At 32.9% G+C, this 14119-nt stretch overlaps 1 protein-coding gene across 1 annotated transcript in view; it reads right to left on the reverse strand.

Annotated features, from left to right (window-relative positions):
• LOC126888395 (ras-related protein Rab-35) overlaps positions 1-14119 on the reverse strand; it is a 37968-nt gene that overhangs the window by 19100 nt on the left and 4749 nt on the right. The window contains exon 2 of the mRNA XM_050656615.1: positions 5800-6099. Within this exon, the coding sequence (XP_050512572.1) occupies positions 5800-6099 (300 nt within the window). The remainder of the gene's footprint in view (positions 1-5799; positions 6100-14119) is intronic.

Below are 14119 nucleotides of genomic sequence, written 5' to 3' on the forward strand. Positions count from 1 at the left end.
AAAGTGCGTTTATATTTAAAAATATCGAAAATTGCCATTGAGAAAAGTTGTTTGTAATTAAAAATTATGATATAATCTGCATTTACACTCTTCTAATTGAATGTTTTTTTTTTGAAAATTTTCCTCGAATCACGGACACCTATCATTTTTATTTATGATAGCTTCGTTATTATTAATTTTACGAAAAAAGTTATTCTTTATGAAACGTTCTGCATAGCCTAACAACTAAGATAAAATTATAAGATATTAAATTTTGTCAATTTTAAACGAGGTATGTCAAAAAATATGAATTTCGCTGAAGAAAGTACCTTTATTTTTCACAATATTGAAATTTGTTATAAAAGAAAGTTGTTCAGAAATAAAAACTATGTTTCAACATGCAATTTCATCCTTCAAGTTGAAATATTGTGAACTATAAAGGTATTTTACTTTTGAGCGAAATTCACATTTTTTGACATACCTCGTATAAAATTGAAAAAAAATTGATACCTTATAATTGCATCTTAGTTTTTTGACTATTCAGATATTTTGTAAAGAATAACTTTTTTTCGCAAAATTAATAATAACGGAGTTTACGCCAGTCAAAGGGAGCAAGAATAGGATATTATAGTCCTTTTCATGACGATTTTTCAATGCGTAACAGTTTTTCGATTTGTCTCTAACGCATTAAATTGTATGTGACAGAAAAAAAGGGCACGTCGGTGATTACTTTGGTAATTATTCTAGTTCGGTGATTATTCTAGTTGTCGATAGATGGCGCCGTAATCAAAAAAGAATTATTTATTAAATAAAATAATAATATTATCAATATAATCTGTACAATTTATAAGACTATACAAATCAAAGAAAATACCATTTTATAAATGCAATAGACACAATTGATTTGTTTTTATTCCAAATTGAAAATAAAATGTGACAACTGTCAGATTTAACTAAAATGTTATGTTAGAATAAATGTCATAAATGTGTCTTATCACGGACTTACCTTTTTTTCTATAATTTGTGACGCACTGAAAAATGGTCATGAAAAGGAGAATACCTCCGAATTCTATCCTACTGCATAGATTTTAATGAAATTTTGGGCCTAGCTACTTATCTCCTAATTCAAAGTCTACCCTATGCCGATGGCCGATGCCTTTTATCTTGGGGGATGGTTCCCACCCCTTCTTAGGGGTGGAAAATTTTTTGGTTAAAATTACCACGGAAAACGATAGAGAACCCATTTCTAAGCAAAAACTGTTCTATAATTTTTTTTTTTTGAAAACTCAATATTTTTTGAGATATTCGTGGTTGAAAATTAGCCATTTCCTTTTCAAGCGGTTTTTCGCGAATACCTTAAAAACTATGCATCTAACTAAAAAACTATATTAAACATTTTTGTAGGTTATAAGAAAACAACGAGACACTTGCCTTCATAAATCTTCTAGTTATAATAAAAAAGAGATATGGTAGGTGAAAATAGTTTGTTTTTTGGTACATTCTCAAATTGGTGTATTCAACTTGAAATAACAGAGAAACGGTCGATTTCAGGTGTATAACGCCACTTATAATTTTTGTAGTGCTTGAAAAGACCTTTAAAATGAGCTATATTAAAGGTCTATTACATTAAAACTAAGCGAGATATGCTGCAAACAAAATTGATAACTAATGTATTTTAAGAAATAATGAGAAGTAATTTTACCCCCATCCACCAAGATGTAAATACATCGTTTTCCTTCCACAATAGCTTTTATTATAGTGTTATTTCTATGTTCAAAAAGTTGGACGTGTTTAAAATGAATGGTTTTTGAAAAAAAAATCAAATTATAGAGCGCATTTTTAAATTTTCTTAAAAATCTTCCTTTTTCTCCATGTAACTTGAAAATGATAAGAGATACAGTAATAAAAAATAAAAAGGAAATTTTTATCTGAAAAAGCCCTACATTTTTGTGTGGCGTCTTTTTTTTCGAATCTCTTATCTTTTTCGAGTTACATGGAGGAAAAGGAAGATTTTTAAGAAAATTTAAAAATGCTAAAAAATCTTATTTTTTCAAAAACCATTCATTTTAATCCAGTCCAACTTTTTGAACATAGAAATAACACTATAATAAAAATTATTGTAGAAGGAAAACGATGTATTTAAATTATGATGGATGAGGGGTTAAATATACTTCTAATTTCTTCTTAAAATACATTAGTTATCAACTTTTTTGCAGAATATCTCGCTTACTTTTAATGTGTTGTTCTGAAGCTATTTTCTTGTGGCATTTTTATAATCAAGTATATTCAAATGGGAAATAAGCCACAATTTTACCTAAAAATGATTTTATTAACGTTTCGACGCCCAAGTCGGGTGTCGTTGTCAAAATACAAAATAATATTAAATAAACAAAAATGTTGTTGCTTAGTAAAAAATTCTTCTAATAATTTATTTAATCTGACTCATTTATATCGGCAATTCAGAATGTAATGTAATCGAATGAACTATCTTTTAGTAAAGTCGTCCCAGGAACGCAACTCATCAATATTGGCAATATCATTTTAAAGTCGTCTACTTTAAAATGTATAATACGTGTCTGAATTGCCGATATAAATGAGTCAGATTAAATAAATTATTAGAAGAATTTTTTACTAAGCAACAACATTTTTGTTTATTTAATATTATTTTGTATTTTGACAACGACACCCGACTTGGGCGTCGAAACGTTAATAAAGTCATTTTTAGGTAAAATTGTGGCTTATTTCCCATTTGAATATACTTGATTACTTTTAATGTAATCGACATTTAGTATTGCTCATTTTAAAGGTCTTTTCAAGCACTACAAAAGTTATAAGTATCATTATACACCTAAAATCGACAGTTTCTCTGTTATTTCAAGTTGAATACACCGACTTGAGCTTGCAGCAAAAAAACAAACTCTTCTTACCTACAATATCCCTCTTTGTATTTTAACTAGAGGATTTATGAAGGAACGAATCTCTTTGTTTTTTTATAACCTAGAGAAATATTTTATACAGTTTTTTTGTTAGATGCATAGTTTTTAAGGTGTTAGCAAAAATCCGTCCGAAAAGGTGTCATTTTTCAATGAAAATAGCCAATTTTCAACCACAAATAGCTCAAAAAGTATTGAGTTGTCAAAAAATAATTATAGAACAGTTTTTGCTTAAAATTAGGTTATCTAGCCTCTTCCGCGGCTATTTTAACCAAAACATTTTTCACCCCCGAGAAGGGGTGGGAACCACCCCCAAGATAAAAGCGCACATCGGCATAGGGTAGACTTTGTTTTTTGAGCTATTCCGTACTTACTGTGAAAATATCAAGTAAATCGATGTAGTAGGATGGAATTCGGAGCCAAATACCCTCATTGACTGCCCTATTTATCTTAAATAAAAATGATGATGGGTATCCGCAATTTGAGAATTTTCAAAAAAAGAAATTTTTCAATTAGAAGGGTGTAAATGCATATTATAACATAATTTTTAATTACAAACAACTTTTCTTAATAACACTTTTTGATATTGTGAAATATAAAGGCACTTTACTCTTGAGCGAAATTCATATTTTTAGACATACCTCGTTTATTATTGATAAAATTTGATATCTGATGATTGCGTCGTAGGTTTTAGACTATGCAGAGCACTTTATGAAGAATAACTTTTTTTCGTAAAATTTATATTAAACAAGTTTCCCATATGGTTCCAAGTTACGCAGACACACTGTATAAAAAAAAATAGTTACTTGATCAGTGACAGATGGGATTCCAACGAGTTACACATGAAGAAGTGTTAAGAAGGCTGCAAAAGGATTGCGAGGTCATAAAAAAACATCAAAACAAGAAAGCTGGAATATTTAGGCCACATGACGAGAGGTGTGAAATACGACATATTAAGGCTCATAATGCAAGGTCAAATTAAGGGTAAAAGATCCATAGAAAGACAAAGAACAGTCAACTAGAAGAGTATAGGGAATTTCTTAAACAAAATCTGCAGAGAAAGAAATAACGATTGTTGTTAATGACTTAGGACAGGTGCGGGAGAGACTAATAAATTTGATGTGAAAGAAGGATTGCACCAAGGCTCGGTGATTAGTCCTTATTTATTCTTATTAGTTTTGGACAAGATAACAGCGAAACTACAGGGTAACATTCCATGGTGCTTAATGTATGCTGATGATGTAGTGTTAATACGAAATAGTGAGACTTAGAACAAAAACTGGAATAGTGGAGACAAGCTCTGGAGGAAAAAGATTTGAAACTTAGTAGGATAAAAACAGGGTATTTGGAATGTTCATTTAAAGATGGAGTTACTACAAACAAAATGGTATCTTTGGGTGGTGAAAAGCAATAGTTTTAAGTACCTATGATCGGTACTACAGAGTAATGGAGAAATAGATGGAGATGCATGCAGTAGAATTAGGGCTGGATGGATGAAGTGGAAGGAAGTGGTGTGTTGTGTGACAGAAAAATTCCAATGAAGCTGAAGGGAAAATTCTATAAAACAGCCATAAGACCGGCTATGATGTATGGAACTGAATGTTGGGCAGTGAAAAAGAAAGAGGAACAACAAATGCATGTGGCGGAAATGAGAATGCTTAGATGGATGAGTGGAGTGACAAAGAAGGATAAAATTAGAAATGAGTATATTAGGGGAAGTCTAGGTGTGGCACCAATTGATGCCAAAATGAGAGAGCATACAGTATTTCTCATGATCATCTTTCAGTGCGTCACAGTTTTTCGATTTCTTTCTAACGCATTAAATTGTATGTGACAGAAAAAAAAGGCACGTCGGTGATTACATTTCGTCGGTGACATTTTTATAACATTTATTCTAGTTATTCTAGTTGTCGATAGATGGCGCCATAATAAAAAAATATTTTTTTTTTAATTAGATAATAATATTACAAATATAATCTGTATAATCTGACCCAATTGCTGGGTCTGAATGAACATCTTTATAAGACCATGCAGAAAGCTGTACTACTCGCGACGGCCAGATGCGTACGAAAATTTCTGGGAGATACACCTGCATTCCAAGTCACCTAGGGCTCGATAACACGGAAAGAGTCTCACCAGAGCTCAATCCTTTTGATATCGTAGGTATCTGGGATGAGTCAATTTTCCCCTTAGAGGGAGTGTGAGCCGTATGGCTAAATCTGTATAATTTATAAGACTATACAAATCAAAGAAAATAACATTTTATAAATGCAAGAAAGACATTTGATTTGTTTTTATTCCAAATTGAAAATAAAATGTGACAACTGTCAGATTTAACTAAAATGTCATGTTAGAATAAATGTCATAAATGTGTATTATCACGGACTTACCCTTTTTCCTATCATTTGTTACGCACTGAAAAATGATCATGAAAAGGACAATAGGTTAAGATGGTCTGGTCATGTTCAACGTCGAGACGTTAATCACCCAATACGAAGAATAGCTGAAGTGCAAATTCCTGGAAGGAGTAGGAGAGGAAGACCAAAGAAGACCTGGGAGGAGACGATTAGGCAGGACATGTTGGTGAAGGGAATTAAGATTGATATGACCCAAGATAGAATTGTGTGGATAAATGCAATTAGGGAAGCTGACCCCGCATAGGGGTAAGGCAAGGAGAATGATGATGAATAACATAAAATTGTTTATTGTAAATTTCCATGTCACAAGTCCAACTTTGAAGTGGAGACTAAGTAGAACCTAAATCCAAATTTTCAAGCAAATCTGTCTTGACACTGAAAATTTACTGGGCTATCTGCTTTTTGACAGATCCCACCTAGACTATACGGTTTCTATAATCATTTACAAAATTGTTATCAAACATACTCACCTAATACTTTATTAACTAAATCACAATTTTGTTCAATTTCGTGAAGCCACCTCTTTACGTTGGCAAAGCTCTCACCGCTAGTAACATCATATACTACTATAACTCCGTGCGTACCTCTATAGTAGGTACTGGTTATTGTCCTGAACCTTTCCTGACCAGCAGTGTCCCATATCTGCAATTTCACTTTCGCACCATTGACAGTAACTGTTTTTATCTTAAAATCTACGCCTATTGTAGTTATATAACTGCCAGTGAATGTGTTATCTGAGAACCTTAGCAGTAAGGAGCTTTTTCCCACACCTAAAATAAAATGTTTTTCTCTATTTAATTTCTGCTTATAGCATTTATTTATTTATTGACGGTATTGGGACCGTGCAAGTTCGGAAAAGCGACACCTGGTTTCTTCGCTCTGAACTTTTATTCGCACTTTTAATTATATTGGCCAATCATATGGTCCAGGTTACTGGATAATTGTCAAGGCCATAGTCCAATATATCCAATAGTCAAAAAATAATAAGAAAAAATAAGATTTAGGTTATGTTATTAAAATGTAAACAATTGTATGTAGTAAATAAAATTAGTTATTAAAATGCAGTACTGCAAGCAAAATACAATTAATTAAATTTACCTTTATATAATAATTACATATATTAATATTGTGGAACAATGTATAATTTTCCTTCTTCAATGACAGTAGTTATGAAATATACGTCAATTTGACAATTTCAATTGACAATATGAATTATTTAAGAAAGTTGCAATATTTCTCCGCTATTCGCGCACGATCGTTTCACGTATCCCTTCCAAGTACTTGCACACCGCGAATACCACCCAATTAACTATACAGTGGAACCCCGATAAGTCGGCCCCCGCTAACCCGGACCGATTTTTATCAGACAAACATTACAACAATAAAAATGTATGTCCTTTATGCTGGATTTTCCAATTTCTTTTCAACATCTTAAAATATTTTCTTTTATCTTTCCTTATAAACATATTGTTCGAATACTATAATATCTTATATTTTTCAGGCTCATTTTATTTATCATAATAAACTTTCTTCGTAAAAATTTGTCGCTTTAGCGAATTCCTATGTAGTTCATTCGTTTCAATTTTCAATGTCAAACACATTATACAATGAGAGATAATGCGTATTTGTGTAATTTGATACATAATATACCTTAGTAAAAATGTGTTATCGAAACCAACAGGCATCTGTAGTATCCTTTATTTACTTGAAACTGTCTTAGCATTGTTTAGAAAAAACTATTAAATTATTTTTCAAACAATGGTCTTAGTCTTCACTCTTATTAAATAACATAAGTTCGTTCTCGTTGCGAGACGGTATTGTGTGTAGTAAAGTCGCATTGTTCGTTCCGTTCTGTAATCGTTCGTAAATATATTCAGATTTTGTGTTTGCGTGATTTTTTGTCTACGTAATGGCAATTGTAGCCACAACAAATACGTGAGCAATTAGTGAAAAGCAGAGTCAGTGCTGTGCTGTGTAGCCACAACAAAGAAGTGGACATTTCATGTAAAAAAAAGCTAGGATGGACCAGGTGACATCTAGTTTACAAACATTTTTTAGGGAAATTAGGTTAAAGAAAAAACACTGATTAATCTTGTAGATTAGGTGTATTTATATTGTTTAAATAAAAAAAAAAAAAAACGTAATGGCAATAAAACTTAAAATGTTGTTTTTGTTTCAAAATGATAACAAAAGACAGTTTGGACAATCGGTGCAAAGATAAGAAAGCTAAAAATGAGACTCTCGACGACGCTTTGTATGTGTGGAACGCGAACGTGGTTTACAAGTGTCTGTGTGCCAATTATAACGGAGTTTATCTGTAAGCATACCATATTTTAATAATTTTTACCATTTTCTCCGGCTAACCCGAATTTTCGATAACCCGGATCGGCCGCGGTCCCGATTAATCCGAGTTAACGGGGTTCCACTGTATATGTTACAGTTCACGTTGATTATCCAGTTGAAGTTGACTATTCCTAGTTTGAGTCAACTCAAACGGCTGATTTTAGTAAAAGTTGATTATAAACATAAAATGAAGATTTTTATTCAACATTTACTAGTAAAAGTAGACTCCAACTAGAAAAAGTATACTCTTCCCAATGCCATTTAGTAAGAGTTGATTCACACAAACAACTGATTGGAATATAAATTAAATAATGTTACTTAAATATGTTCACATTAGTCCAGATGTATCGTCGCCCCCGTTAGCTAAATTATTCCGATTCGATTTTTTTGCACAAACTTACTCAAAAAGAGGTCCTTATAACAAATCCACAGGGTGTCAGGCGGTACCGTGGTAAAAAAATTGTTTAAACAATTTTTTTTAAACAAATTCACAAAAATAATTTTTTTACTTCGAACAATTTTCTTTAGATTGTGTGGGTCATTTTGAGCAAAAAAGGTCTCTTGTGATTTTTCTCTAAAATTGATTGTTGTCGAGTTATACAAATAGCCATTCAAGGCTTACAAACTTGGTTAAAAATAATTATTACGAAAGTCAGAAAGTGACCAAAAAGTTTATAGCCCCCTTTACAAGATCGTGAAGAAATTTTTGTCATTATTTTATTACTAAGCTGTTATTTTTAATTATTAACAATGAGCGGTAAGAGCGTATTAGGCGGCCGTCAATGGTGAGTGGGAAAGAGATGTACCGTTCCGGCCGTCCAATGGTGCATCTCACTCACACTCACATTGACGGCCGCCTCAATACACCCTTAGCGTTCATTGTTGATAATTAATGATGAATCATTATGAAGGTCAGTTTCTGACTTTCATAATAATTATTTTTAACCGACTTATTAAGCCTTAAAAATGTTTATTTGCGCTTTTTTTAAATTTTAAATCGCATATAACTCGACAGCAATCAAAAATTGTCCAAAGTGAAAAAATTATTTTTGCGAATTTGTTTAAAAAAATTATTTAAACAATTTTTCAGCCACAATACGGCCTTACCTCGATTTTTGACCCCTTTTGAAGCGAAGGGTCAAAAATCGATGTTCTGGCACACTGTGGATTTATTATAAGGACCTCTTTTTGAGTAAGTTTGTGCAAAGAAATCGAATCGGAATAGTTTAAATATCGGGGGCGACGATACAGCCTGGACTAAATCGTGATAAGTAGTTGAAACGGTCAAAACAAAGAGACGCATACTCATCAAAAGTTGAATTAAATTTTACAAATCAACTTTTACTGCTCGTTTTAGTTGGAGTTGACTCGAACTAGGAATAGTCAACTCTAACTGAGAATCAACTTGAACTGTAACATATACATAAAATATTACAATAATTATTATCTAGTGATACATTAAACATAAATATAGTGAATATGACAAAAATTGGCGATGCAGCCATATAGAAAAAACAAATATTAAATACGATTAAACCAGTGGCGGCTCCTCTTTGAGGCGGCATGGCCGCGCGCCCTCCCAGATATAATGTTGGTTAAAAAATTCTGATACAACCAACTTCAACATTTTCTATTCTAATTTTAATTTGTTGAAATTCACATAAAAACACTGTCTGATATTTTTCCGACGCTCAACCAGTTTGTCATAGCTTTATAGGACGTAGGCGATGGTTGAGACCACGTTGAGAGGGCACGCACCATATTTGGGCGCAAGAGAAGTGCGGCCACGTAACCATAGCAATCGAGGACGGTCGACCAACACTCCCACTCATCTTCAGACGTTGCGTGATGTTGCATTTTGGCCGCACTTCTTTAGCGGCCTCAGTGAGCAAGAAAGCACGCGGCAAGAAGCTTTGCAAGCAGTTATCTCTGACAACAATAAAGCGAAAGCAGTGGAAAAGTTTGCAGTAGTAGTGTTTAAAGTTTCACTTATTCTTATTACGTAAGTACACATATTTTTCATATTATAACACATGGGCTAATTAGAACGAATTTATTTTAGCATCATGAATACTGTTCATAATATATTAAATACGAACTTTTCCAATCTGCCACTTGAAGATAAGTTAAAAATTAAAGAATTGGGCAGGCCGTTGCCAAATTTGAAGTTAACGCAAATTAGTGAACGCAAAGCAGAAAACAGAAGTTTCACCCGCCATTTTTCAAGAGACATTTATACAAGAAATAATTGGATTTGTGGTAGTGACGTTTCGAATTTATTGTACTGTTTCCCGTGTTTATTACTTTACAATGCCGGATCAGGGATGGACCGAAATTGGGCAAGAACAGGGATAAAAGATCTTCACCACCTTCCTGCAAAAATAAAAAAACATGAATCGTCTCGTGGTCATATTAATTCATGCACAGGGTTCGCATTGCTTGGCAAAGTCAATATTTTAACACAACTGAGTTCTGCATACAGGGAGTCTTTAGTACTACACAATAATAAAGTCAGAAAAAACCGACACATTTTGAAAAGAATTATTAGCTGTGTAAAATTTTGCGGTTCTTTTGAACTAGCACTTAGAGGTCATGACGAAAGCGAGGGATCTGAAAATCGAGGAATATTTAGAGAGTTGATAGATTTTACTGCAGAGTTGGATGCTACACTTAAAGAACATTTACAGAAAGCAACTGTGTTTAAAGGAACCTCCAAGACCATACAAAATGATATTTTGGACTGTATGCTACTAGTTTGTCGGGAAGAAATTTCCCATCAAATTGAAAAGGCCGACTTTTTATCTATCCAATGCGATGAAACCACCGATGTCTCAAATAATTGTCAAATGGTATTGATATTACGGTATTTCTACGAAGATTCCATTTATGAAAATTTTTGGGGCTTTTTAAGGGTTATGGATAAAACAGCAGCTGGGTTAAAAACCTGCATTGAAAACGAAATAGATCCGTTAATTTTAAAAACTCCTCAAAAACTAATAGCGCAAACTTATGATGGTGCAAATGTTATGAGCGGTTCTACCAGCGGTGTTCAAATCCAAATTAAACAGAAATATCCCAGTGCACATTTTATACATTGCTATGCCCATCAATTAAACCTAATTATGCAGAAAGCCACATTGCAAAACCCTAAAGTGCGAGTGTTTTTTAATAATCTATCAGCTATCCCAGCGTTTTTTTTCAAATTCTTCCCATCGATGCGATATTTTAGAAGAAATAGTAAATAAAAGATTACCGAGAGTGGCCGTCACTAGATGGAACTATAATATTCGTACGGTTAATTCTGTATTCTGTATATGAAAATCGTGAGAAACTTATAGAAGTTTTTGAAGAGGTCGAGGACAGATGTGAAAAGAGTGTTACTTCCAATGAGGCTTCTGGCTTGAGGCGAGCGTTAGAAGATCCAGAATTTATGTTTTGGTTAACGATTTTCCATAAAGTCTTGCCGCAAGTCGATATACTTTATAATCAACTCCAATCAAGAAATAAGGACAGTGTTGAATTGAAGGACTTAGAAATTTTTGAGCAAAGTATTACCAACATTCGAAATGATACTGATGAAATTAAAGAAAGTGTTGAATCAAATTTTGAAAGTGCTAAAAGAAGAAGAACTGATGATAATATGCGAAGTGTTATTGCCAAGGAGGTGTGTGATGTAATAACAACACAAATGAAGGAAAGGTTCTCTTATCGGGGCCATTTGCAAGCGGCTGAACTATTCAACAAAGACATGTACTCAAAATATTCGAAAACTTTTCCAGTTAATATTCTAGATGCTGTAACTACTTGTTATCCCGTGTTATGCAAGACCAGATTAAAGACTGAATTAGAAGTAATATATTCGAGGCCAGATTTAAAAGAAATTGTTGGAGCTATGAACATTCTCACGTTTATGTTAGAGAATAATCTTGCCGAAACCTTTGCAGAAACAATAATGGTGTTAAAAATTATTGTGACAACTCCAATGACAACTGCAGAATCGGAACGTTGTTTTTCAACCCTTAAGCGCATAAAAACATTTTTGCGAAACACAATGCTTAATGATCGACTAAATGCCCTAGCTATGATGTCCATAAACCGAAATTTACTTCATGATGGGATCAATGATTTCGAGGAAAAAGTTATGGAAAAATTTATTGCTATGAAAGACCGTAGAGCCGATTTTAATTTTAAAAAGTAATTGTAATGTATTAATTATTATGAACGCAATGTCGTAGTGTATTTCTTGAATAGTACTATTAAACTATTATAAATCAAATTTGTTTGTATTTGAAAATTTAAATATGTAGTAGGTACCTAGTTCCTGTAAGTTGTACCTAACTATTTTATTTTGACCAGAGCCGAAAGTCGGTAAGGTTGGTTTTTCCCATAATTTGAGAAATTTGCCGACCAGCCCATCGTAAAAATTATTGCCCCTATTTGAGTATTGCCCTTCATTGCGTTTACCTGCGTAACGCCAATTTAATGTTTTCTACGAACTTGAAACCGTTTGCCGCGTCAAAAGCTTTGCCGTCATATTTGCCCATCTGTGTATATAAACCTACAATAGTTCTCAGCAAACATTCTAGGGAAAAAATTGCAAAGACACCGTTCAAATAGTAAATGGAAATCCACTTTGCACCCGATAGAAAAATGAAAACCCGCTGCCCCTGATCAAATTCCTACTAAATCCCTGAGGGCAAATTTTTGTGTGCAATTGTTATTATCTGCGCCCTCCCTGCTCAAATTCCACGAGCCGCCACTGGATTAAACTAAGATAAAGCACATAACAATATAAATCACCTAAATTACAAACATTTTTTTACACATTGTCTACAATTGTGTTCGGAAGCGCACAGCAACAAATCGAAGTCTATTCTATTTCCATTCAGAATGATTCTACTCAGTAAAGAATGCCTACCAAAGTTGCAGCGATGAAATTTAATTGCAAAATTTTGAGATGATCTCGTGACTCTGGAGGGAACATTAAAATCAATTAGAGACAGTAGATCATTGCAATTTATTTTAGAATTCAATAGTTTATGTAGAAACAAAACATCAGCATAAATCCGTCTAGAAGATAGCTTAGGAAGGTTTAATGTATTTCGAATTTCTGAGTAGGAATGGTCACTTAAAGGTTTGTGTAATTTAAAACTTAAATACCTAATGAGTTTATTTTGAACTTTCTCAAGCTTGGCTATATGACTTAAGTGGGTGACCAAACAACTGAGCAATACTCAAGAACAGATCTAACTAGGGAAATATAAATCAGCCTGATGGAATATGCAAACATCTAGAAGTTCTGATAATGGAGCCTAACATTTTAAATGCCTGGCTATTCACATAATCAAAATGAGCACAAAAATTTAGTTTGCAATCTAAGTGAACACCCTAGATCTGTCACAGTTGATACAGCCTTCAGTGGTTCTTCATCTAGTTTGTAATTATAAAATATTTAAAACACGGGATAGCCCCATTAACAGTTAAATTACAATACAATATCAGTTAGGTTTCAAAACATAAATTGTCTATAAGTATAGAATCAATAACAAAAAGTTACATTTAAAAAGTTCACTACATACCAAAAACATACAAAATATAATAAGAACAAAATTCAACAATACCATACATATATATCACAAAGCAAGAGATCTTTTGAACAGAGTTAAAGTTAAATTGAAAATATCATAATCAAATTCATTTAATAGCCCCATGTATCTATCCAATGGGTTGTGAATACCATAATATGTTGTTCTGTGGAAAGGAATGTTGAAAACATTGTGGTAACGTAGAGCTTGATTTGGAACCTTAAAGTTAATGTGATTTAACAGGTTTGGACTATCAATAAATCCATGTATGATCTTATATATAAATATAGCACCTGATATATCACAACGGTTCTAAAGTGTGGGTAAAGATAATTATTGATGTTCAATAGAGAAATAATCATGATTTCTAATGGTAGTGTGAGCATGGTAAGCACAATATCTCAAAAATTTATGTTGGATCCTCTCGGCCGTATCGATATGGTTTTGATAGTAAGGGGCCCAAAGTACCGAACAGTACTCCAACAACGATCTAATAATTGAGCAATAAACTAATCTCGTTGCTACCACAAAAAATCACTTACAATTTCTCATAACAAAACCTAGAAGCTTAGATGCCTTCACAGAAATAGTACTAATGTGTTCTACAAAAGAAAGTTTCTCATCCATAATGACACCTAAGTCTTTAATGGAAGAAATGCGATTGAGTGGTTGGTTACATATAGAATAACTCGTTTCAACCCTCCCAATCTTATGTGTAAAACTTATGAAAGAGCACTTATTGGTATTTAACCCTTAAGTACTAACATCTTAAATCAATGGCGCAAACACTAACTAACCGCCTGACAGACGGGTTTCACATTTTACTGGTTATTTTTCTTTTGTTAAATATTATAATGCAAAA

Source organism: Diabrotica virgifera, chromosome 7, assembly GCF_917563875.1.
Source record: "Diabrotica virgifera virgifera chromosome 7, PGI_DIABVI_V3a".
NCBI lineage: Eukaryota > Metazoa > Arthropoda > Insecta > Coleoptera > Chrysomelidae > Diabrotica > Diabrotica virgifera.